This window comes from Malania oleifera, chromosome 10 (genome assembly GCF_029873635.1).
Source record: "Malania oleifera isolate guangnan ecotype guangnan chromosome 10, ASM2987363v1, whole genome shotgun sequence".
Classification (NCBI taxonomy): domain Eukaryota; kingdom Viridiplantae; phylum Streptophyta; class Magnoliopsida; order Santalales; family Ximeniaceae; genus Malania; species Malania oleifera.
This window is the reverse complement of record NC_080426.1, coordinates 21,594,696-21,622,694: the sequence shown is the minus strand read 5'-3', so window position 1 is coordinate 21,622,694 and position 27,999 is coordinate 21,594,696. Positions and strand designations below refer to the sequence as shown.

General features: G+C 36.2%; 1 protein-coding gene across 3 annotated transcripts in view; it reads right to left on the bottom strand.

The window, feature by feature from the left end:
- LOC131165259 (pentatricopeptide repeat-containing protein At5g04810, chloroplastic) overlaps window positions 1-27,921 on the bottom strand; it is a 49,030-nt gene extending 21,109 nt beyond the window's left edge. For all 3 annotated transcript variants that reach the window (XM_058122885.1, XM_058122887.1, XM_058122886.1), the window contains exons 1-6: window positions 26,882-27,921; window positions 23,538-23,665; window positions 20,281-20,421; window positions 13,694-13,780; window positions 12,856-13,009; window positions 7,182-7,241 (exon numbers count right to left, since the gene is read on the bottom strand). In XM_058122885.1, coding sequence (XP_057978868.1) covers window positions 7,182-7,241; window positions 12,856-13,009; window positions 13,694-13,780; window positions 20,281-20,421; window positions 23,538-23,665; window positions 26,882-27,787 — 1,476 coding nt within the window. In that variant the 5' untranslated portion in view covers window positions 27,788-27,921. The remainder of the gene's footprint in view (window positions 1-7,181; window positions 7,242-12,855; window positions 13,010-13,693; window positions 13,781-20,280; window positions 20,422-23,537; window positions 23,666-26,881) is intronic.
- Between the last annotated feature and the right edge of the window lie 78 nt (window positions 27,922-27,999).

Here is a 27,999-nt window from a genome sequence, read left to right as displayed (position 1 = left end):
AGGGGCGACAAAAGGCGCACCTTTTTAGTGCAAAAAGTGTCCTAGAGGTGTCCTTGTCATGTCAAGAAGTGCTGGGAAGTGTCTCAGTTATGTCTAAAAATTTTTTTCAAAAAAAATTAGTTAATTTTCGATACACGTTGGGTATGTGTTGAGAGTGTTGGGCAGGTGTCTGCATATGAGACATGTCGAACATTGACTCTTTAGGCTTCAAGAAGTCTCTATGTTTCCTAGCTGGAGAGTAGAGAAGAAATTAGGTATAGCGGTTATATAATTAGTGGCAGCTGAATCTATAACCTAAATACTAGGATGTATGGTTGCCTTTTTGAACAAGAGTTGCAATGGGAATGGAAGCTTGACACTACATGAATTTGGAATCTTCTTCCTTTGACATAAGAGACAATACATTGCTCTCACTAGAGCCTAAAAGTGGAATTTGCGGTAGCTACATTAGAGACAAGAGGAGGTTTATTCTGGAGATCACAACACTGCTCAATAGTATAACCTCATCCATAATTAGTGCACCTACAAAAAGGGCCTCTACTTTTTCCATCTGTTCCACCACAACCAATTGAACCACCTTCAGAACTTCTACAGCTGCTTGGTTGAAAATTAGAATCACCTTGTGTAGCGAAAGCAATCCTCTCTGAGCCAAGGGTTGAAACACTAGATGCAGAGATTGGAGAATGTGTGCTAGAGGAAGCAACAAGAACATGAGAAAAAACAAAGCAAAAGATGACAACTCTGCATTGCAAAAAATTTGGGGCCATACTGCCTCAAACTTGGGTTTCAAACTCGCTAAAACTCAAAGAATTGTCATATGCTCGCTCTTCTTTGCATCTCGCAAACATTGGCAATTATGAGTTGCACAAGCTAAACTCCTCATGAAGATGCTTCATCTTTGCAAAGTACATGTCACACTCCTATCTCCTTGTTGTAACTGAAACTACTCTAGGGATGGATTGTACATACGTGTAATATTATTGAAATACAAGAGCTTGACATAATCTCAAATCTCTTTGCATACATCCAGATGCACAACCGTGCAATATGGGTTCTATCGAGTTCCACAAGAAGGAAAAAATAAGTGCTTCCTAAATCCACACTTCTTTCCTTTTTATCATCAGATGGCTCAAATTGGAACAAGTGTTCATATTTACTTAAGCCTATCAAATAGATTTTAACAGCCTTAGACCACTAAATACAATTGTTTCCATCTAACTTTTCGTTTGTCATCTAAAGCAATGATGAAGGGGACATACTTTTCCTATTCCCATCCCAACGCTCAAACAAAACCAACGACAAACAAGGTGAACTTCCGAAACAAGTGGAACAACCACATATAAGGCTAACCACTAACTCAACCAAGAACAAGTCACCAAAAAATGGACATAGCACTGCTAACCCCCAAAAATTAGCCTACACACACTGCCACTGCCACAAGGGACAAATTGATCACCTTACTAGTACCAAACAACAACTAACAAATTGCCACAAGCAAACAATCAAAAGAGGGTCAGATCTTTGATCAAATACATGATCAAAAACTTCATATTATGGTCTATGGAAGGATTTAAAGCATTCCGAAGAAGGCAACACTATCTAGGAAGTTTTCAGTGACTGTTGTGTTTCCTATAGACCTTGGGACTTGTCCCTAATCTCTAAAGGAAAGGTTGATCTTCCTATAACGGCAGATTTGCATAGAACAATCAGGTTTAGGGTTTGGTTTGGTTTGGCAATAAAGTTTAGGTCGGATCTTGTTCTAGTGCCATGTTAAAGTATTGAGTAAAACAAATGACCCATCACAATGATAGGTCTCCCCCTCTATTTATACTATATGTCAAGTACATTCCAATAACCGTAATACCCTTACTAATGCTCATTAACATAACGCCAACACACTAAAAATATTAAATGACCAAAATAATCATTAACAGTTACCATTCTATTCCTAGGGATAGGCATTCTGTGAACCAAATGTAACCTAAAGATTCAAGAAAAAAATTTAGTATAAAATAATTGAATCTTCTTTTAGCGCATACAATGTACACAATTGAACTACTCTCAACTGTGTGTTGCTACAGAACTTCCATGCAAGGTAATCACATAACAAATAAGTAGCTGTTTGCTCCCGGGCACATGGTCAAGTGGTAAGAACTTGTCCCAGAAGGCCGCTTGCTACAGTGAATCTGGGGTTCGAACCCTGCTGCTTACACCACACATCCAGATTTACCTCCGACGTGTTGGCTGTGGGGCACGGCTGGTGTAGGCGTGGGATTAGTCTAGCGCGTAAGCCCAGGAAACCCGACATATCCACACAAAAAAAGTAGCTGTTTGGTGGATTTTGCTTTCAAGATTTAGTAGGCCATTCCTCCCAATGATCTATCTCTTCTATGCACATTCATAGGAGCACAAACGTCTAAAAAAAAATACATAAACAAGCACTATGGGCAGATCATTCAAGGCAAAACTTAGTTTCCACCTTGAACTTTGCTCAAAGAAAATATCAAGCATGATGAGTTAGATCAGTATTTATAAAATTAAATTTAATAGGGTGAAATCAAGAAATTTTAAGGAATCATTTTGACAAAATCTGAAGGCTTTGAAAATAAGGAAAGTTTGATTTAGGATTTTGCTTTGCAAAATAAAGAAAATTAGTTAAATAAGAATATTCTTTTACAAAAGTTTGGGGAATGTAAATAGAGATAATAATACATGATATCATAAAATAAAATGCAAAATGATGAGTATGTGATATTAATGTGCAATAATTTTACAAATGGGAATATAATAATTATAAAATAGAAGTACAATTCAGAAATTAACCAAATATAATGTAATATTAAAATACAATCCATTTGAAAATAAAAAAACTAGAACAGCAGTTATATATTGCAAAAAAAAAAATTTCTTAAAACTTTAAAAGCTACCATTTATATCTTTAACCAGCAAAAAATTGATTAATTGTCAAAACTTAATCTATAAAAAATCCATAAACAACAACTACTAGATATGCTTTCTTAAAAACATTACATAAAAATATAAATATAGTTTTTTATATGTCATATGACAAATTGATAATTATACAATTATTCTATTGAAGTTATGTACCAAGTTATAAACCTATAATTTTAGTTGAAACTAAAAACACATAGATAGATACTTTGGATGAAACTCGGCCCAGTGGCAAGGGTGCTACATCCATACTTCAAGGTCATAGTTCAACTCATGAAACAGCCTCTTTAAGGTTGCATGCATCATGCCCTCTACAAACCCAATGTATATTGGGGGACTTGTGCACTAGCCACTAGATGCTCCTTTGTATTTATACACATACAAGCAATACACTATTGAGCCTTAAATTTAGTGCTTATGAAGTTACAAAATTTATTTTGCGTAAGTTGCCTTCACTTTAGGATCAAGAGGTATTTTAGCAATTTCAAGCGTCCTGAATATGAGTAGTGAATTCTACTCACAGGTCCTTTGTAGCATTTGGGCTTCATTAGATTTATTTGGTCTTTTGTAGAATTGTCCTTCCTTTGACAGGTTAAAGCTCCTATTCCTATTTCTCAGGCTTCCTTATTTCGAGTCCTAGTCCTAATTGAGGTAGAAATGCACCACGACTATTATGCTACTTGTGATTTTGTGGATCAATCAATCTTAGATGTGTCACATAAGAAAATCTAGGCACAAAGTCAAAAGTTTTCTCTCTCTTTCTTTCCTATTCAATTTTTGCCACATAAGAAAACCTAGTGTTGTGGAATCGTTGGACCACTCCATCAATTCCTTCTCAATATCCTGTTTTGTTCAAAAGCTTGAATATCCACATAAAAGAAGCGGGGGTTAAAGAAGTGGGGGCGGCCTTAAGACCGGTAGCATGAGAGAATTCCTTGGCTTTATCAGTGTGAATGCCCTTACTGATCTCCTTCTCACTGGTGGCACATTCACTTGGTCCAACTCCAGGGATCCGCCTTCCTTTTCAAGGATTGAAAGGTTCCTAAATTCAGTCGAGTTGGAACTTCACTTTCCGCATGTGATTCAAAGTCTTCTTCCTAGGCGCATCTCAAATCACTATCACCCTTGACATTAGGGGAATTAAATGGGGGGCAACCCTTTTTAATTCAACAATATGTGGTTAAAGCATGATGATTTCGAGGAGTTAAGTTAAAACTTGGTGCTCCTCTATTTAGGTAATGAGGATGGCTACTTTTGTGATTTTAATAAAAGAAAAGCTAAATATATGAAACAAAAACAACTTTGGGAATGTCCAAGCGAAGAAGATTGTTATCCTTAATGGCATCAAAGAACTTGATGAGCAAGAGATAATCTAGGGTCTTGATGATGAACAAAGAACCAAAAGAATAATGCTTAGGAAGGAATTGAACGAGGTCATTAATCTTGAGAAATATCTTGAAGGCAAAACTCTAGAGCTTTATGGCTCAAGGAGGAGGACTGTAATACAAAATTCTTTCATAGGACAGCAAATGCTCATTGTTGAATTAACACCTTATCCAGCATTGAAATTGGGGAAATCACCTTAACCAGGGCAGAGGATTTTAGGGAAGGTTTTTTGCGGATTTTGTAAAGACCTTTATACTGAACCTGAGACTTGGCGACCTACAATGGATGGCATCAATTTCAGATCACTCAGTTCATTCACTGTGGGGGTGTCTTGAGAGACCCTTTGATGAAGCAGAAGTCCTCCAAACTATCAAAAACTGAAATGACGATAAAGCGCCTGGGCTGGATGGTTTCTCCTTGGCTTTCTTTCAGGCTAACTGGAGCCTTCTCAAGCACAACATTTCAAACATGTTCCAAGGAGTTTCAAGAATCAGGAAAATTTGTTAGTTGGTGGGAAGCATTTATAAAATCATCGCCAAAGCCCTATCTGAGAGGTTAAAAAAATAAATCCCAGAAGTCAATGGTTAGTATTAGCATGCTTTTTGGTTGGAAGACAAATTATGGATGCTGCCCTTATTGCTAATGAGGTGGTGGATGCCTATCTAAAGGAGGGAAAAGGGGGAATAGTGTGCAAGCTAGATTTGGAGAAAGCATTTAATCATACCAACTGGAACTTCCTTCCTTATATCCTGATGAGAATGGGCTTTGGGGAGCTCTAGTGTAGTTGGATTTCTTAATGCATCAAAACTCCAAGCTTGTCAATGCTCATAAATGGCTGCCCTTCTGATTTCTTTTGCTCCTCGAGAGGCTTGAGACAAGGTGATCCCTTGTCCTCTCTTATTTTGGTTATGGAGGTACTTAGCATCATGCTGAAAAAAGCTTCTGAAGAAGGGATCTTTAGAGGTCTCAAAGTGGATAGAAATGGAAGGCTTGTTAGATGGGGAGTGGTTAAACAACCCATTTGTTCGGGGAGGTTTGGGGCTGAAATCCCTACTCACTTTCATAGCCCTCCTTGGGAAGTGATCATGGAGTTTCATGAAGGAAAAAGACCACTTTTGGTGGGATATTATTGTTCGTAACTAGGGGCTAGAGCATGATGGTCGGACAACATACAATAGTAGAGGACCCTATGAAGTGGGAGTTTGGAAATTTATCAAGAAAGAATAGGATGACTTTTTCTAATTTGTGACATTTCAAGTCGGAAATGGGGCAAATCTTTACTTCTAGCATGACGTAGAGCTGTCTTTCCTTCCATTTACAATTTGGATTGTGACAAATATGCCCTTATCAGTCAACATCTCCAAATCACTGATCAGGGAATTTTCTGGAATATTCCTTTTACTAGGAATGTGACAGATTTGGAATTCAGGCACTCTCTGACCTTTACAGAATTCTCTATAAATTCCGTTACCAAACCATCCCCTACGAACCAAAATGGGCTTTGGATAAAAATGGTGTTTTCATTGTTAAATCTTTCTACAAGAAGCTCTTGTCAATAGGAACAAATTGCAACAACTCCTGTTGGATTCACATTTGGAGGATAGTAGCCCTTTCAAAGGTTGCCTTTTTTGTTTGGGAGTCAGCACATGGAAATATTTTAACCCTCCTGACAATCTGCAGAAAAGAGGGCTTACAGACACAAATAGGTGTTTTCTTTGTATGGCTGATGTCAACTGCATTCTTCTTAACTGTTCCGCATGCATAATAGTTCCTTCATTTATGCTCGGAGGAAGCCACATGTTATAGCCCTTGGGCAAGGAACTTGTGGAATTTGGTTCTACCCTTGACTGGACAGCCGTGGTTTATGGAAAATTCAGTTTTGAGGGGAGATTTGGGTTTGCAAAGGCATCAGAGCCACCAGGTAGTAGCGAAAGGATTTGAAACTCGTCCCTCTTACCATATTTTGGTGTGCTTGGAAAGAAAGAAATAAGAAAGCCTTCAAATATACAACTACTCTGCTTCAGACTTGCAAAGAGCAGTGGATTGCTGTTTTTTCCAGCTGGCTTAGTGGGCAAATTGCTAAATGATCATTATGTAATCCTTGATTTTTGTGACACTCAGCAGAGTGGTTGATGTTTTGTACCATGGGTTGGCATCCCCTTGATGCCTTGCTAATATAAATTTCTCTTTACTGATCCAAAAAAACAAAACCTATCCAAGACCTTTTTTTTTCAATTCCTGCAAAACCATAAAAATCCTTGCTTACAAATCCCAATCGAATCCATACCACTTTGTTTTCGTAATCAAGGCTCAACCTCAAAATCTACTGTTTTTGGTGTTCACAGTGCAGACTAAGGTGGCACTTAAACACCTCTGTAAATTTATTTTCTTATCCCTACTTAATACCAAGTGAGACTTAAGGCTTGGTTTTGTTGTTGTTATTGTTTATGATTTATCCCTAGTTAATACCATACTAGATCCCCTTTCAAAACTCAATTATTCTCATACACCTCTACCTTTGTATCCTCAAATAACCTAAATCACAACCTCCAAAAACCTACTTTCCTGACTGTTCTACATCAGAATTTCCACATATGCATGCATAAAGCAATGAACAATGATATTTGAAATGCAGTTAGCCAATGCTTGTGTAGACACATGAAATTTCAAGAATTTGCATAGTACAGCTTCATGAAACCCAAAAGGCAAGAAACTTTGATTAGGAATAAGAAATTATTCATAAAAAAGAGTGTAGTATGACAATTTTTTAAATACAAAAAAAAAAAAAAATGAAGAAACAAAGATTTATAATAGAATGATAGAACAAACAAAAATCATTTTACCTTGGTATAAAGATTAATGAGACATCCATATGTGATTACCGAAGGAGTAAGGCCACATTCCTACATCAATAATTCAAGCAAGCATGACATATGAGACCAGATATAGAATAATATTCATAATATTAATACCATAAATTCTTCCTAAAAAAGGATGCAAGATTCAAATTGTTTCAGTGGACTGGGAAGCAGATGCCCAGAGAGTGACATGAGTATCATTTTTTGGGGGGGGGGGGGGGGTGGACTAAATGAAGCTACTCAAATCCTCGGAATGAAAACAAAATGTATGCAAGAATCAAGGTCAAACCTTGTGGTGACACCACATTTTGTCAGGGAGTCAATTTGCCAAAAAAAACATGGGATAAGCCCATACTATCACTTGTCACTCCTTTTCATTTCAATTCCTTTTCCAAAAACTCAAAAATTGAAAAAAGACAAAAATGGATGGTGCTCAATGTCGGATCTCCTCTCAAGTCATGGTGCTTCTACTCTCCTCCTGCCGCACCAACAAACACCGAACCCAATTGCCCAGCCCATTCATCATCACCCCACAAAGAACACCCCAAAAAAAGAAACATCAAAACCGAGTCAAAATGACCTCAAAATCTCAAAAACCTATAGGAACCCCATTTTTTCACAAGCTAATTGCATCCCCTCACTCATACGAAAAAAAAAAAAAACCAGCTTTTACATTCAATTCCGAGATAAAACCTCACCTTGCATGCAAATCAAGTGAATCTTAAAAACCGAGCCAATCACCTCGATCAGGCAAATTGAGGCAATTACCGAAAGTCGAGCCAATTGCCTCGATCAGGCAAATTCAGGCCCAAGCTTGCACACCAAGGCCCAATTCGGCCTACAATTTCAAAATTGAGTCCTAATTGGACTTTGGTTTGTTGATCCGAGCCCAATTACACCTAAGGCCCACTTCCCAAAACCAATCTCAAGCTTAGTCCAACCTTGAGTCAACTTTGACCAAAACACAAAATTTGGCCCTTGGCCCACATTTGGGAAGATTTTAGCCAAATTCCGTTCATATCACACATTAAATGACAATAGCCATATTTTCCCCCCAAGCTCCTCAAAATTAAAATGCATGGGCCCTCTAACGAGAAGCATGGCTTCCAATTTTGTTATTGATCTCCCCAATGTCATAATGTGAAGCTGCATCCATCATTACCTCTTAAGCACCTCAATATTTAATGAGCTACAACCATCTTCGCTTGCTTAAGATAGCTCAAAACTTAATTTAGCATCTTAAGGTGATTCCCTCACCAAGCACCTTAACATTTATTGCTCACTTTTGTTGTACCAATTGGAAGCATGGCTTCCATTTCTCACCTTTGGATTCCCTAGATCATCATCGAACCTTGCCTCACCTAACCCCATATTTCACTTCAATAGGATAATCTAGAGGCAATGTGGACCACTGCATCTCCTTTTCTAGCTTATTAATAACTTGCCCAAGTTCAAATGAAGAGGACCTTCTCTAGAGTATTATTGGCATGATCAGTAGGATCATAAGATCTATATATATTGATATTTTGAAAAAACACATTACTAAATTACATGTCTTATAGGCTTGATTTTTGCCACGTAAAACTGATACATGGACTAATTTAGGAAGTCATTTGATTTATTATATATTACCAAAATTATCACTCAATTTTTATTTTTATTTTTGGATTTATTAGTGATTATTAAATGGTGCAAACCTTGAAATTTAAGAATAAATGTAGATTATACATTAATGCATTTGACAATAGTAATGGTAATGATTGTGATGATTTTAATGATCGGCTTGATCAAGTCATTATGTCACAACTCGCCAATTCATGGGTGATGTGGTTCCATGCAAATGCTTATGTGAACACTTAAGTGGATTTGTCTTTAGAGTCTTCTTGGAGAAGGTTCTAGAATTTGTAATTATTATAATCTCCACAGTCTTCTTAAAGAAACATCTATAAGTGTAATTAGTATAAAGAATTAAGAAGGTAATAAATATTTCATGGAGCATTCTAGATGCTCCGTGTAAACCATAAAATCAAATTGATCTCCATTGTTGATTAGGCAGGTAGAGCAGTATTAATAGCAGTAGAAATCTCATTTATAAGCATCCAAGAAAATTGAGCTATAATATTCTTCTTCCTCATATTCTTCTCCTATTTCTTTCATAAACTACTTTGTAAGCTTTGGTTGAGTGGTTTAAGGCTAACTTAGCACTCTAACTTTTCCAAGAGTGTCTAAGTGCCACATGGAAATTGTAGGAGATTTCCAAGTCTGTGGCATGTGGTACCAAAGCATGGTTAGACATGGACATGATTAGGCAAGATGTCTGACATTAGTGTTGCCAATACAAGAGAGCAATGTGGATAGGACAAGGATACTAACAAGGGAAGGAAGGGGCTTCCATGGATGCCCAACTTGCAAAAGTGCCTGCTATGGCTGATGGACGAGATAGGTTTGAGGGGATTGATCAAGGCATCAAAGGGCTCGAGTCAAGGATGATGAGCTTCATTGGGAGTTACAAGGCCTCCTCAATTCGGCAGTGGATTCATTGAGGAACCAACTTAATGCCATGAAGGGGTTACCCAAACCCAATCTTGTGGTCGTGAAAGAATAAATCAAGGAGATCAAGGCAGATTGGTCTCCTTGTGAGATAGCGATAACACAGAGAAGTATTACTACACATGTAACATCTAAAATTGATGTTCCACAACCAAAATGTTCTGGTAGCTCTAGGAATGCCAAAGAAATTGATAACATCTTATGAAGCCTTGAACAATATTTTGAGGCTATGAGCATAAGTGAGGATTCCAAGAAGATCAAAACGACACCTCTTTATCTTTTGGACTCTGACATGATATGGTGGAGGCAAAGATTTTCCCACACAAAGAAAGACACTTGCATCATCAACCCTTGGGACGATCGAGAGCGTGGAGCATAAAGCTTGTAGCATGCTTCGATGGGTTAAAAGGTAGTGTTTGGCATTATGTGAAAAATTCCTCGAGCCCCTATGTGAAATCCCGAATATGCTCGAGAAGGAATGGGCTAGATTGGAACTACAAAGGCGGAGTGTGCAAGACCTTACTTCAACAATAATGAAAGTAGAATCTCTTTTGGAGTTCAAGAAGTCCAACCCATCCAAAGATAAAGGTAGAGGGTACAATAGAAGTCAACCAAGGAGGGGAGTCACAAACTATCCTCGAGCAAAGGAAAAATGAACAATGGGAACAAAAACGGTGGTGACAAACCAAGGTTGAGCTACCCAAGACCAAGAAGAAAGTTTGCATGTGTGTGAAAACCATGGGGAAGAGATTAGAGATTCATGCTTTGGTGGATATTGGTACTTCCAACAATTTCATTGAGGTAAATGAAGTTGAAAGACTTAGAATAAAATATACAAAAGGAGCACGGGTGGCTTAAGGCCTTCCATGGTGTAGCACACGGGATAAAGCTATGCCTTAGGGAAAGGTGTAGTGAGGTGGATCTATAGGTGGTGCCTTGTTTCTTCGGCTTTCTTGACTCTCTTGACAAGCTGCAAGGCGGGAAAAGTGGGACACTAGTTTTCACATTAAAACTTGGAATCATGCCTAGTCTTCCTTCATCCATGATGCCTAAGATGCCCAAGTTGGCTTGTATCCGGCTTTTCACAAAATAGTTCTAGTTTTCAATATTAGGGGAGGGGTCCATGGTACGTTCAGTCCTAGTCCTAGAAAGTGTGCTTGAATGGAGTTCCTCAAATGGTGTTCAAGCCTTTCCACTACCCTTAGCCGACACCATGTGTATCTTAAAAGGAGGGAAGTGTTTGCATGGTAGTAGTCACTCATGAAACATCCCGTAAAGCTAAAACTTTTTCTACCATGCAACTCTTTAGAGGGGTGAAGAGAAAGGAACCAACACATCTTACAACCTTGAAGATGGAGGAAGATTATACTTCGTGCCCAAAGGAGATGTTACCAATGGAGATCCAACATGTACTAGAAGACTACAAGGATGTTATACTGATGGAGCTCCCAAAGAAGCTACCATCCAAGAGGGAGGTAGACCATAAGATCAAATTAGAACATGGTGCAAGACCTCCAACCATGGTACCATATCGAATGGCTCCTCCCAAATTAGAAGAACTTTGCAAGCAACTCAAAGAGCACTTAGAAGTGGGCAACAATCCAATAGCTTATAAATTTGAAGTGTGGCATGAGCAAACTGACATGGCCAAATAATTTTTGGTAAGGCAGCTAAGAAGATGAAGAAATGGGCAGATAAGCAACTGGGACACATGGAATATCAAGGAGACCTTGTCTTGGTGAAACTCCTCCCCCACCAAGCTAGATCATTCAAGAAACAACACAAAGGGTTGGTAAGGAGGTATGAAGGACCTTTCTCAATCATTTGATAGGTTGGCAAGGTGACCTACCAAGTAAAACTACCTTCAAAGCTAAGGATTCATCCTATTTTCCATGTGAGCCTACCCAACCCATATAACATTGATGTGGAAGATCCAAGCCAAGGGTGTTTAAAGAGGGCTCCTCATATCCATTACTACTTCTTAAGACAAGAAGGTGGATTGCATCGTTGCTCATTGGGTCATTCCTAAATAGGGATCATACGAAGCTATGTGGAGAATTTGGTGAAGTGGAAGGGACAACCTGATAGTGAAGTAAGTTGGTAGCATGTAGACTTTTTGTGACAATTAAAGAATGAAATAGCCTATAGGCAAGGGAGGATGTCACAACTCGCCAACTCATGGGTGACTTGGTGCCATGTGAATGTTTATGTGGACATTACATGGAGACTTAAGTGAATAAACCCAGAGTCTTCTTGGAGACGGATCTAGAATCTGTAATTATTATAATCTCTAGAATCCTCTTATAGAAACATCTAGAAAGCATAATTAGCATAGAGAGTCAAGAAGGTAGTAAATATTTCCATGGAGCATTCTAGATGCTCATTGTAAACCATACAATCAAATCAATCTCCATCGTTGGTTAGGGAGGTGGAGTAGAATAAATCAAGGTAGAAATCTCATTTGCTAGCATCCAAGCAAAATGAGCTCTAATATTTTTCTTCGTCATATCCTTCCCCTATTTCTTTCATTCATTGCTTTGTAAGATTTATTTGAGTGGGTTAAGGCAAACTGAACACTCTAAATCTTCCATGTCTAAGTGCTGCATGGGAATTGAAGGAAATTTCCAAGCCCGTGACAATTAGTCATGGTTGTCTTAGTGATACTAATGAGACAAATAGTGGCTGGGATGCTAACGAATTGATATTAACTAGCTTGATAGTTTAGCTTTCATTTTAAAGATCTTAAAGAAAATGGATGCTCATGCTATACAGTTGTTTGTTGACTAATTTGTGCTAAAAAAATCATGTTCTTGTATTTTTAATGTATGTATTTATTTGTTTTATTATAAGACAGTTTGATTAAGTTAGGAATGCAACAACCTTTTTAGGCATATGAGAGCTCTATAGAAGGGTTACTTGTGAATATTTGAGTCCTCGACACTTACTAGCCAATTTCATGGCTCTATATAGAAATTTATGAAAATATAACATCCAAATGCATTCCTCAATCATCAAAAGCGTGCAGTTTTGGAGCCTCTTTTAAAATTATAAGAAACTTGGAAATTACAGACAACAAAGACAATGAAAAGTTTGCCTAATGAACTTGTACCTTTAGTCTGTCAAAGACAATCAGGCATTTATCTTCATTTCCAATGATTGTGTAACCATCCATCATGGTGTGATATATGTCAATAGGAGCACCAATACCTTCTTCTTCCATTTCCCTCACCAAAGCTTCGGCTCGATCCATATTACATGTTTGACTGTATGTTACCAAAAAAGGAATGAAAAAGGAAAAATAAAGAGATTCAAGGGAGGAAAAAAGAAAAAGAACATGAACTTTATATGAAAATATCAGTCTATGTCTATATCTCATACTGCATTTACAATGCTTACAACTGCAAAAGTGTGTATTTTGCTCCCAAAAAGAAAAGGACAACTCATTACCTTATCAAACTTCAGTCATAGCAACCATCAATCAGGCATGCGGCTCAAAACCAGATTACATTTACATGCATTAAGCACTATTTATATAAAAAAAAAAATCTCTGCCAAAAGGTACAATAAGCACATATCAATTGAAACTAAATGAGAGAACCAAGACATAAGTGATGCTTATAAGTTGGGGCACCTAAGGTAGGCATTGTCTAGGCAACACATAAGAGCCCTCACCAATGAAATTATACAATGTTATACTTTTAATTCATCACTTTTACAAGGAAAAATTACAGATATAAATAAATTAATAAATCAATGACAAAAGAATGACAAGTCTAATACGCAACAGTAATGATTTTGCATCTGTTCTCCAACCCAATACTTGCACAAACCCTCCCCTCAAAAAAAAAATCAAATGTTCCCATATAATAAGGAAATAATTATATGGAATAATTTATATAAAAATAAAGAATGAAATAATTAATTTAAAATTATAAGGAAATACTTACCAATGAGCATATATTATGTTCCCATATATGATCGCATTTAATGTTGTGTGTCTCTCTTTAGCCTCCTCAAACCATCGATCTGCAGCTCTTCCAAAACAAAATAAACTAGTATTAGATGAGTAGGATTCTTTTTTAAAAAATGGCCTTTTCAGTTATTCAACTTAACCAATTAGATGTCCTCAAATCACATAAACAGTCTCTCCAAGCATAAAGGTAAGACAGCGTACATCTTGCCCTTCACAAGCCTGAATGGCAAGGGAGACTTGTGCAGTGGGTATTACATTTCCTTGTAGATGCCCTCAAACACAAATATATCAAAATCCTAGTGTACTAACTGTGAGCTTAGATGCACAAAAGCAGCCAGCCATACAAGAAGCCCACTGCTTCGATCATGGTAGGTGCACTACAATTACATGTCACCTGGGATTATAAAAATGCATCAGCCAAGGTACAATGAAAAGAAGGGTACTTTCCTCTTGTCGCATTAAAGTTAAGTTAGTAACTGTTTTGCCAGATTTCTCTTTTCTGTAATAATGCAAAGTCAGAAATTAATCTAAAATGCAGTTCGGATGTTTTTCTTTTCAGAATTTACAGATTGGCAAAAATAGAAGCCTAAATCCTGTACCTATGAAAGTCAAAAAGATGCTAGCAGGCAATTACATCCTCCTCTTCATCCATTTCCCAACTTCAAAAATTATTTTTTCCCTTCTCTTTGGAATTCCATTTTCAAGTTCCTCAATTTCATATATAAATGTTCTTTTTATGTTTTTCCTTTGGTTCTCTTTTTTGGTTTTTCTTTAGGTTATTTGTTCTTCAAGTTCATGTTTTTCTCTTTCACATTCTGCATAGCTATTTCCTGCACATTTTCTCCATCACATCTTCCTATCCCACCGTAGATGAACTAGCTCTCTACCTTGTTCTGCTTTTAAACCATGACTGGATCAAGATCCTGTTGATGCTGTAACCGGGATCAAGAATTCAACATGCATATGATGCATATGATGCACATGTTGCCCTGATACCAATTGCTATCTTGATGGCATCCAAAAAAAGGGGAGTAATAGCATAATTCAATTAATCTGTGTGCAATAAAATTGACTAGAAAGCACAGAAGCAAACAACCCCAGGCACATAATCAATAAACAAAATAAAATGGAAAGATGGAATAGAGAGCCAATTTTAATATAATGATTCAGTCACACCTCACCTACGCCAATTCCCCAAGAGCGCACTCAGGTTTTTTCCATTACCAATACAAACAAATATGCAAGCTTCTACACACAAGGGATGCTTAATACCTTTTGCAACGTCAACAGGTTCTTCAGCACCATGTGATGAATCTAGAAGCTATTTGATGGCACAGTGGTGTGGGTCAGGTCACTAAAGTTACATCCATATTTGAACTACTAAAAACTAGTGGGCCCAAAATGAAGCAAAAAACACCAATCTATCCCACAAGAGACTAGGGCAAGATGTGCGGTCCTTAAAGATTCCTGTGTTACTCTCGATACAACAGGTCCAAAAGAGAGTAAAAACTGCTTCACTCCATAATACAGCCCTTTCCACTTGAGCCAAAACCCCAACACCCCACAAGCAAGAGATTTTATGCATTCTAAGGCGCCACTCAAGCTTCTCAATCTAAGAAAAAAGAGCATTCCAAAGGTGTGATACCACTTTGCTGTGATGAAAAGAGGTGTCCATTCATTTCACTTAATTCACCGCACATCAATCACATTTCAAAGAATAGGAGACATAGAGGGCTTTCTTATCCGTAAAAATATCATCGTATCATTCGTTTTGGGCCCACTCTTCTTATTTTATTACCCGTCTCCAAAGTGATTGGAAGGCAATAATTGTAGATTATGGACCCAGGGGACATATCTTGTCCTCATCCTTTGTACATTGTTTTGGTTTTTAGTACAATTTTTCTCCTATTCAAAAAAAATATATACTTAAACTACCTAAATTTGGCTCATGTCCAACACAATACTAACCACGCATGTACATTCTCAAACCCATTTGATGTGATTCCTAGCACAAGCCCACCATTCTCAACCCCAAGCTTCTTGCCTTGGTGCGAAAACCTAGACAACTAACAACTTTACCACTCACCGCTACACTACAGTTTTTGAAATGATAAACACATTTTGGTCCTTCTATATGATTTGTCCATAAACACATTTTGATCCTTCCATCTAACATATCCCATTCATTACATCATTCCATGATTTCCATCATCCAGTCCCCATCTTTGTTGATCTATCAACTGGGAAATAATATCTTCATGGCTCCACAACAGATACCATGCCACGGTCATCTAAATTATAATCCATCATCTCCAGATCATTTTATCCTCCATCAAATAGACAAAGCCCCTTCACCAACATTCTTTAGTCTAAAACCAATGACTTTCCCTTCAATCTGGACAATTTTGCAGACTGCTCCCAGCCCTACCATTTAAAACTTGTAGATTCCATGAGAGAATGAGGATGTTAAGGAGGAAACAAAAAAGGGGAGAGGAAGAGAGAGCAAGAGAGAAGAACGAGCCACGTGATATGCTTTTTATTATACCATTTCCCAAATCAAGGAATTCCTATTCTTTGATGCTTTTAACAAAAAAGGAAAACAAACGCAGCAATTTTAGTTACATATAAGCATGTTATTAACTGAATATTTTTTTTTTTTAAAAAAAGCATTTGAACACAAATTATTTAACCAATTTCCATTCAAGGCATGGAAATACATGAAGAGTTAGTAATTTTGAGGATGCTACAAATTGTAGCTACTTCCCAAAAAAATGTTAGGATATATAAAATTGGTACTTGTAAAAATATGGGGGAAATCCCAATAAAGCCCAAAGGGGCGTTGTTCATTCAATTTCTTATCTAGCTAACTTGTTCGATGATATTATGAAAGTATGACAACCAAATAAATCAAGAAGTAAAAGACTCTGCTCTCAACATATACGAATAAAGGAGACATTCACAAGTACACAAATTATTCTAACCATAGCTTTAAAACCAAGACAGGGTGATATGATCAATCTAGAACCGATCATAGCGTCAGTCGGAGATAAGGTAATACCACAAGCCAAAAATGGACCAAACCGAGGTTGACGCAACCAAACAAGGACAACTTGAATGACTCAACCAAACCGCGGGCAAGTTGGGTTTACCCGCCTCTTTCACAAAAAATAATTTGATATTAAACTTGTAGCTTGAGCTTATAAAGAACGAGTAGAGAAATAAACAATATTAAGTTTACAACATTTCTCTAACCTCCTTGATCCAAGCCCCCTCATCTCTCTGCATACAAGTATATATATAGCCAAATTAATGAAATTTATGATTTAATTGTGCTTTTCACTTAACTCTTCCATTCTTTCTATTAATTGGTGATTATGACCTTTTCTTTAAATTTTGTAATATGTGTGCAAGTGGATATACATGATGTTGATATCACTGGTTCAACCCACTCCTTCGACAAAAGACCAACTAACCAAGGGGCTTCATTAGGTGATGGAAAACACAATATTATTGTAATATTATTTATTTTCTAAGATTTTATTTTGGGAATATTTTTAGGGAATATTTCTAAAATACTTAGTAGGAGCACAATGGAATCTAAACTAGAACTTTGGAGAGCCACATTAGTGTCAAAAGGGTTTAGGGTAAGTAGGAATAAGACAGAATATATGAAATGTAATTTTAGTAATGTAAGGAGTAGCAACAAAGAGTTAAACTGAATAATTAAGATATTAATAGCACTAATAGATTTAGATATCTTGGATCTATTATGCAAGGTGAAGGAGAATTTGAAGAAGATGTAATACATAAAATGAAGACGGGTTGAGTAAAATGGAGGAGTGCATCAGGTGTGTCGTGTGATTGTAGAATGCCCTTAAAATTAAAAGGAAAATTTTATAACGTCTATATGGCCAGCTGTTTTATGGTACAGAATGTTGGGCAACTAAGAAATAACATGTACAAAAAATGAAAGCTGCTGAGATGCGTATGTTAAAGTGGATGAGTAGTTTAACATTAAAAGATAAAGTAAGAAATGAACATATACGCAATAATTTAGGCATACCACCAATAGAAAACAAGATAAGAGAGGTGCAACTTAGATGGTTTGGGCATTTGAAATGCACACCTAGTAGAGCACCTATGAGGAGGAGTGAGTTAGTTATGGTTTCTGGCATAAAAAAGGGTAAGGGTAGGCCTAAAATAACTTAAAATGAGGTAGTGAAGAAGGATTTAATAGCCCTTAATCTAATAGAGGAAAATGCTTTGGATCGGGTGAATTGGCGGAAAAGAATTCATGTAGTCGACCCCGCCTAGTGGGACTTAAGGCTTGTTGTTGTTGTTTACTTAGTGTTTAATTTCAAAAGTAGTATCTATGGCTTTTGCTGGAGTCCCAAGTCTATTCCAAAAAGTTCAAGCAACAATACAACGCAAAAAAAAGCAAGAATGATTCTCCCCACTCCTAAAACAAAGGACACACACATCCCGTGACAAGGCCTTATTTGCCGTTTGCTCTTGAAGCAAATCATTAGCATTAATTATTATGGATCAAAATCAAGGTAAAAACCTTTCAGTTAGAAAAAAAAAAAAGGACTTGCAAGAGATGCCCAAAATCAAGAAACCAAACTCTTCTATCCTTCCCCAAGTGATTACAGAAGGAATCATAGACATTCAACAAGAAGGCAAGATTACTTGTCTCCCTCTCATTAATGGTCCATTTGGATCAAGGATTTTACTTGAGGAAAGGAAAGGAAAGGAAAGGAAAATAAGGAGGAAACTCATTTTTCATTGTATTTTTCTTCTATATTAAACTCTATTAGAAATTAAAGTTTGTTTTTGTATGATTAAAAATTAAGAAAAACTAAATATTAATGATGTATAAAATCAAAATTTTGTTCTTGAATTTGATTTACTTTTCATTGTCTTTCTTACTTTCCTCGATAACCAAACAAGAAAACGTGGATTCCTTGATATTTTCCTTTCTTTTCCCTAATATTTTCCAAGTTCCAAACAAGGCCTAAGTTTTCTCGTAAAATAAAAATCTCAAGACTGACCCACCCTCCAGCAAGAGAAGGAAATCTGAGATTGGACAATTGTAAAGGCTGTATAAACAAACCATGCAAGGATACAAGTGAGCCAAAGAGGCCTCCCCAATCCAAGATCTGTCCTAAATCAAATTCGCTCCCCCTTATCAACCTTATACCGAAAGTTGGAACAAAAAAGATGACAAAAAATATATAAGACAAACTGAACCCGAGTTCAAAACTAGAGACAAAAGAAATGAGAGAATTTTGAAGACTAATGTGCAAGTGCAAGAGATACGTTAAAATAACCAAATTCATTGCTTAGGAACAATGATCCACAAGAGAAAGAAGGATCAAAGACGATGTTAACTTTAAAATTTGAGCAAGATGAATGAAAAGAAAAAGATAATCTAAAATATTGTGAGACGTCCCTCAACCTAATCAGAAAACATATCACAACTGCATCTGCCAACCATTACTGTCAACCAAAGTAAAGATGTTAAGGCGGACGAATGGATGGACAAGTAATGATAAATGGAATGAGACATTCAAAAAAATCTAAAAGGAGCACTAGCTAAAGGCAAGACAAGGAATCTATCCATGGAACTAACTCATGCAACAAACTAAACACCAAACTAATAGCTTTGTAAGGAGTAGCACATAATTTAGCTTCTTTAGTCATGAAAATCTCTTCCGAAAAGTACGGGGCAAAAAAATAAAAATGCTCAATAAACACTGTATAATGCAACACTCACTGCACAAAGCACCCACTCCATATCAAATATCTAGGGAGAGTATAATGTATGCAACCTTATCTCCACAACTAAAGAGGCTAAACCTGAACCTGTGACCATCTCACACGAGTGCAACACTCTTACCATAGGGTCAAAGCAGTGAACATTGCACGATTTCAAATTTCTAATTCAAGGCGCTGTGCTTGCCTGTAACTTCTTGTCTTGTGCACATGGGATTGGTAACCATTATGTAAATACTAGTGTAGGTTTTATTATTTTAGTAGGATAATGGCTTAGTGAAAATAGTGAGATTGCAGTCTACTTTTGGCCAACTAGTTAATCAAACCTTCTACAACTAGTGTTGCATGGCCCTTCAAAGGTGTGGAGTGTTCGGCTTGTGAGAATAGACCATCAAAAAGTAATTCATAACTCCAATACTCCATAGACAATCTCCATAACTATGACGAATTCCACCACTGCAAATTTGATAATTGAAGAAGTGGTGAAAACTTTGTACTAATCTATTTTTATCCTTTCTCACCCCTAAAAAAAAAAAAAAATCAATTGTACCATCAAACATAAACTTATAAAGTTTTTTTCCATTTTCCAAGGAATCAAAATTTTGATAAAAAAATTTTATAGAACAAGTTAGCTCATCCTTTTTTAATTTATAAGAACTCAAAACATTAGTGTCTCAAACTAAAGCCTGCTAAGAGATACAACAATAAAAGGTACCCTAACCAAATTGCAAACTCTTATATTAAAGGAGGAAACAGCTAAATGCTAAATGCACATGGTTTACTTACTCAGCATTGCCAATTTTGGCAAACCCCCCCACAAGAATACTGTAAGTCACCAAAGTCAGTTCAATGCTTTCTTCCTTCATTTTCCTCACGCATGATAATGCTTCTTCCATGTCTCTACCAACTGCATAAGCGTGAATGAGGCTGCATGAAACAAACTGCCTTCAATTACAATTAGAGAGAGAGAAAGAGGAAAGAAGGCAAATTTAGATGACCTTTGGATTTTGGGGGTACCTAAAATGAATAAGTATTTTTATTGAAATTTACTCAAATCTTGTTCAAGTTAATGATGAGAATTTCTTCACATTACAAAAATAAGTTTGGTTAATTTAAAGAAAATAAATTTGAGATAAAACAAAAAAATGAAAACTAAGAGCATGTTTAGTTAAGGTTTTGGATACATTTTTTTGTAACGGGGGAATGCGAGAATATGTGATACAAAGAAACAAAAAAAAAAAAAGGCGAGCCCGGTTCACAAAAATCCCGCGTATGCAGGGTCCGGGGAAGGGGCGGACCACAATGGGTCTATAGTTCGCAGCCTTACCTTGCATTTTTGCAAGAGACTGTTTTCACGCCTCGAACCCATGACTTCCAGGTCACACGGTGACAAGCTTACCGTTGTGCCTAAGCTCCCCTTCAATGTGTGATACGAAGAATACACAAAATTTGCATTTGAAGTGCACTCAAAAATTGCTTCCTGAAAAGATCCAAAAATACACCTAAAAATACAGGTTTTCATTTTCAAAAAAATACAATATAGAAATTCGTTTTTGAATCCCTAACCGAATGGGTCCTAAAGTATCTACAAAATATTGAGTTCACTAAGTTATTGGGGGGAATTTCTTCACACATTACAAAAATAGGACTGGGTAATCTAAAGAAAATAAGTTTGATACAAAATTTTAAAAAAGAAACAAAAAATCTAAGATGCTTGGAAACTAAAAAGTGAAAACTAGCAATATATTTCCAAACTAAAAACCTAATTAAGCTCGTATTCATTTTTTTTGTCCTTGATTTAGTATATCCAATAACAGTTGTAATAAAAAAAATTAATTATAATTATCTTCTTTTCCTGTTATGTTTTTAAATTCACTTTTTAGTGCTTTGAGAAAATTCTATTGTGCATAAAAATGAAAAAATGGTAAAATGATTTTATGAATGAATTTTCTTTTTTTTTTTTTAATCTTATAAATTTTATGGGCATTTTATTTTAATTATATTTCAAGTTCACAGGGTCATTTTTTCTATTTTAATTAAAAATTTTGTCTAGAATGAATCATCTAGTCCACAAAAGTCAAATATACATGTTAAAGTACTGTAGCAACAGGTTGCCACAACCCTTGAGAACCATAAAATCTAGCTTCTTTGTGAAAATCAAAAATTTCAAGTCATTACTTGTACAGCAACAAGAGCCAAAAAAAAACAAAAACAAAAATGATATCAAAACAGCCCCTTAGGTCTCCAGATCTCAAGTTCAATAAAAGCAACCCCTAAAGTCTCTACAAATTTCAAGTTCAATACGAACAAGAAAATGTAATAGATGAAGAGGAAAAAGTGCAAAGAGATTGCTCCAACGCAAAAAGCAATAACCCAAAAACCCTACAACCGAGATAAAAAACAAAGGTAATCCAAACTCCATACCCCAAACAACAAGCAACCACAACCCAATAATCAATAAAGCAGTGAGGCAGCAAAACAACCAAAACTCCATAATGATGCGGTTTTATGGTGTTTAACTGTAGTTTCTCATTCACTTTAATGTATAAATATAACAATGAGAAGGAGGAAAGCAAGCTTTTTTGACAAACATTAAGGGCCCATTTAGTTGTGGAAAATAGTTTTCAGTTTCCATTTTAATTTTTCAAAAAATTACAAAAAAAAAAGAGCTAATTTTTCATTTTTACAACATTTGCACGAACTAAATTAACAACGATAAAAATTTTTGGTACTATTTTCGTGTAAAAATAGTTGTATTTCCCATTTCTAAATTTCAAATAATCACAAAAATGCCACCTTGTTTTCTAATTTTCGAAATTTATAAGAAAAGTTGGAGAACATTTTTTATTATTTTTCTAGATTTCGAACTCATACTTTGCATATAGGAGCATGGAATTTGGATCTTACTTTAATTTGTATGAATTAGATATTGATTTTCTTCCAAATCTACACAAATCTAAATTCAAGCCCTAAAATCCATGATCCCAAATACTAACCTACATCACTTTTGGCAAAATTAAGAAACAAGTTGTCTTTTTGATAATTATTGTGAAAATCTAGAAATTTAAAAAAGAATTATATAATTAAACAAACTCTTTATTTTCTACCAAATTCAATATGAATTTTGAAAAACCAAAAAAATAAGTTAAATTTTTTTAATTCTTTGGAAAACAAAAAACAATAGAAAAGGGAAAATGTTTTCTGAAACTAAATGAGCCCTAACATGTGAATTCAAATGGTTCAAGTCATAGGAAAACAAACTCTTTATTTTCTACCAAATTCAAAATGAATTTTGAAAAACTAAAATATAAGTTAAAATTTTTATAATTCTTTGGAAAACAAAAACAATAGAAAAGGAAAAATGTTTTCCAAAACTAAATGGCCCTAACATATGAATTCAAATCGTTTAAGTCATAGGAAGAGGGCTGACTTGGTTGAAGTTCATTTGAAACTACAACTCCAAAATATTGCAGTTTCATGCATTCAAATGGTTTAATATTTTTCTTAGTACACTAAAAAAACATAAATAATGACGCTACAAAACAGATTCATTGCAAGTTTATTTTTCCCAATCTAAACTTGTATGGCTTATATTAAATCTATTTGTTAAGACCATATTTTCTAACCAATACTCTCATGATGTATTTGATCAACGGACATTGTAACAAATGAATCAACAATATTGAATTGTAACTTACGTAAAATATGAAAAAAAGACATTATAATGGTATTATCATATTATATAGTGCAAAAAATTATTATTCATCAACTCATCTAGGGCAAACAATCAAGATGAATAAACCTCACCCATCCTAATCCCAGCTAGTGTCGAAAATCTCCAACACAAATTGATTAGGTTGGTCTTAGGTAGCCTCTTCGACCCTTTCGATTTAGCCCAAATTAGCTTACAACCCTTACCCAACCCAATCCATCCTGGTACTAATCATAGGATTCATACCATCGGCTCAAAAATTCTAAATTTATAAAATTACTATAAAGGCAAGTTAAAGTTATAATTCTAAATATTCAATGCAAGTGTTTACTTTGTAAACACATGTGAGTTTGGCTCTATTCCTCTTGCTCGCATGCTCTCAAAAGCTTCACGGGCACGATGCATATCTCCACGCCTTGCATAATAATTTACCATCAACCCGAACTCTCTTCTGGAAGGCTGATAAAAAATAATGAATAAAAAAATGTTCATGTGGTTATATAAAAGAAGAATATGACTGAACAAAGCTCTTATAAATTTCTTTGAAAGCAAAATCCACACTTTTTAATATCAAACAGAGAATCTCAAAATTTTGTAAGAGGCAATGCCACTCTAGATCCTTGGCCCCAACTCCGCCTTTAAATAAATGGTTTGTCCAACATTTGTCCAAATGTATTCAATGAATCTTGTGTTCCAATACAAGTTCAAATTCTGCCTTTGACCTACAGCCATTTTATGCATAATACATGGTAACTGCTGCTTTATATTAGTGAGCATGCACAGCATGTGATAAGTAGGACTAGAAATACAAAAGTTACATTGTTTATAGGACATGTTGGGCTCAAGATTCTTACATAACCAACCTAGGTGTTTGATGAAAAGTCAATTCTAAGTTGAACCACTAAGGATATGGTTGAGTTGGTTTGGTACTTGGGTGCTTGGTCGAGTTGGCAATTTAGGTTTTTTTCTTTTTAAAGAAAATAATGACCCAAGCAAATATGAGTTAGACTGAAATTTTGCAGAATGTTTGCCACCTTGAAAACACTAGCATTAGTCAAACTAAATATATGTTGAATTTCCCATTAAAATACTACTAAAAGTGTAACATCATAATTAATACTTTACATTGACAACACAACAGCATAAAGAAAGCCTTGAAAACAGCTAGACAAGCATAATGCGTAACTTGCATATTATCAACTGCATTAAATCATCAATTGCAAAAAAAGATGCCTTACAAATAAGAAGTGAGATTGAGGGGCCTCAAGCCCTAATTCAACACACACGCACCCCAGCCTGGCCCCTTTTTTTGGTTTTTTGCCATTAAGTACGGGTCAGGTGGATTGCAAACTAAACACATTACCCAACCCATATGCTTGGTTTATTAAAAAAAAACAATCCACTACCACACTCAAAATACTATTTGAAACCATTCTTTGTAGGCAGTTCAAAATTTGAGTTAGTTGGATGAGTTGGGTTGAACGATTTAGTGTTGTTGAACCCAGCCTAGCCAGCCCAAAAACCCATGGAACAAGATGAAAAGCCGTGTTGGGTTCCTTGTCAGACTGGATATGTTACAGACTAAATAAGATCCAATCAAACCCAGGCAAGTTTGGTTGAACTCAGCAACCTTGGATCTTGGATTTTAGCCTTCTGGTCTTTTTTTACTTTCCCAAATGCCCATTTAGTCATTTACTAATTTACATGATTTACTTCACAAAAATTTGTGATTTGTAAAGCAACGGGCAAAACAAACCATGGCCCTAGTCTATATTTTTCCCTGTCCATCACCATGCTCAAGCAGTATAAAGCCATGAAAGCTGTGTGTTGCGATTCCCTGTGAGTGAAAGCGTCCCCATTACCACAAGACAAGTTTCTTTAGGACATTATACTTGCCTGTAATTGCTTCTCTTGTGTACATGTGATGGGTAACCATAACGTAAATAGTAGTATAGGTTTTATTCTTCAAGTAGGATAATGTCTTAGTGTAAAATCAGAGTCATTGTTCGATCAATTTTATGTTTCCTACTGCCAGATCTAGAATAACATAGAAAGCCCTCTAAGAGAGGGAGAATGTTCATCAAACATAGTAAACTCACTACCTTTTGTAAACGCATTCAACATACTGCTTTCCTCACTTAGCACACATCGCCTACAGAGGTGTTAATAATGAATTACGTTACTTTATAGTTTGCCGTATGACTATTGTTAGTTTCATGCTTGGACTGCTTCTGCTTGACTTTGTATTCGATGGTTAAAAAAAAAAAAGTTGTTCATGTACCACAATATACTTTCGACTAACTAGTTAAGCAAGAGTGTTATAAGTTTATAACTAGTGCCACCCAATCCTTCACAATTTGTGAAGTGTTCATCCCATGAGACCATCTGTATGATCAAAATAGGGAATGCTTGAAGTCGTGAAGCTGTGAAGAACCTGAAGGTTGAAGCTGAAGTCATGAATGCTTTGTATGCTACAGTTTGCAAATTTTGTAGCTTATGTTATTTTTTATCTCAATAATAAATAGAAGTTTGATTGAGTTTACCTTGAATTTTAGATTTAACCTTGGCTTTTAATCTTTGAGTTATGAATGTGGTTTTGAATTTATATTGATTTTACAACACATAATCTAATTCTCTAAGTGTTTTTTTTTTTTAAATGTTTTTAAATATTACAATTTTTTATGTAAATTCTTATTGACACGCCAATCTAACCTACATGGTTGATAGTCATGCCAGGTTTAATATCACGGCCTTAGGCAAGTGCAACTGCACTCATTAAGAATACTGCTAAATTCAAAATGCACCCATCCAAAAGACTTGTCCTAACAAGATTTTGCCTCTACTAATGGTGTTCAACTACCTTTGTAAGTTAAGGGGTTGCATTACCTAACATTTAAAGTATAGCTTCCCTCCTTTGTCAAAAAACCACCTTCTTACTCCAAAGCTCAAATGACAATAATAAATTAACATGTATCCTTACTTGAAATTTGAAATCTCTCTCTCATACAAAATCAACATTTCTTAATCTAAAGCTCAAATAATACAATGTAGTTATGCTTGGTTCGTGAAATGTCTATTTTTAGGATTAACATGGAATAAGGTGAAAATATAATAAAAATTATAGAAAAATATAATAAATTACAAAAAAGTCACTCATGCAAAAAAGATTATATCAATACATCCAACACGAGATATGTTTTAAATAAACATTTTCATGATAAATTTTGATGTTATCCTTATTTATTCTATGTTATAGATCAATAAAAATTTTAGCATCATCATTTAGTTTATGATGACAACACTTCTTTTGTATGCCAAATCGACATACTATCTTTGTTCTATTTCTTAAAAAAATACATTTCACAAACCAAACATAACATACGAAAGTCAAAAAGTCATACCTTCTTATTTAGCTTATGATGACCATTTTTTTTCCTCTATCATAAGCTATCAAATCGACATACTATCTCTATGCTGTTGTTAGAAAAGGACATTTGACAAACCAAACCAAACTAAAGAATTTTAAGAAATCATTTCTTTTTATTTTGCTTATGACGACAACAATTTTTTTTTTTTAATACTGTAAGCTATCTAATCCACAAACTATCTCTATTCTATCTTAGAAATAGATATTCTGCAAACCATACATAACCTAAGAATGTTAAGAACTCATACCTTCTTTATTCTCTCAAAAGCTTGGACAACAGCCTGCCATTTCTCTGGGTGAGTTTCAAGAACCTTCCGAAACTCCTTCCTGTAGTTCTCCCTCTCCTCATGCCACTTGGACCGATACTCCACCTCATCACAGCCCTCCACCCACCTCGCCCTCTCCTCTGACCTCACCTTCAGCCTCCTCCCGTCATCCAGCTTCACTGTCAAAACCCTTCCATGAAACTCAATTCCATCAAACTCCAGAGCCTTCATCGCCGATTTCGCAGCCGTCGGACCCCCATATATAACAAACCCAAACCCAACATTCTTCTCAGTATCATCATGACCCTTTATAAGAATCACATTCTTGATCGGCCCAAACTGCCGAAAAAAATCGGCAACTTGGTTCTTTTTAATCCACAAGGGAAGATTGCCGACGAAAAGTTTTCCCTCTTGCCGGAACTCAATTTCCGCCGAATTATCCGAACCTGAATCACCTGAAACCCTCTCTTCATCTTCTACACACGCGTCTTCCGAGGACGACAGAGGCGGCGGCGGAGGAGGAGGAGGTGGAGAGAGCTTGCCGGAAAGCCAGAGCTTGTCGGTGGGACTCCGTGAATTGGTGGGCGTGTTCGTGGGACTCAGGAGGCCTTTAAGGGGGTTTTGGGAGATTTTGGATTTAAGAGGGACTGCATTGGAAGGGGAATTTTTTATGGTCGTTGGGGTTTTAGGGCGGCGTATGTTGCCGGATTTGTGGGATTCCTGGGATGGCTCGAGGGAGAGAGTGAGAAAAGTAGTGGTGGTGGTAAGGGGTTTGGCGTTGGCGGCGGCGGCGGGGGGTTGGTGCTTTCCGGCGAGGATAGGGGTGGCGGAGAAGTGTGAAGCGTGAGAGTAGTGTGAAGAGGAGGCGAGAGAGGGAGAATGCATCATACCGTCGCCGTGGTTGGGTGTGGATTTGCGAGCTAAATTTCAATATCCCATGATTTATCTGCGTAACATTGCTAAAAGCTCTGAAATCTCCGAGACTGAGGTGCGGGCCATCGTAGGTGCTTAACTCTGAACTCACCGCCACAATAAAAACGGTTTGTTACTTTTTATGTTTATGAAAAAAATAAAATAATATTTGTTTAAAACATACACAC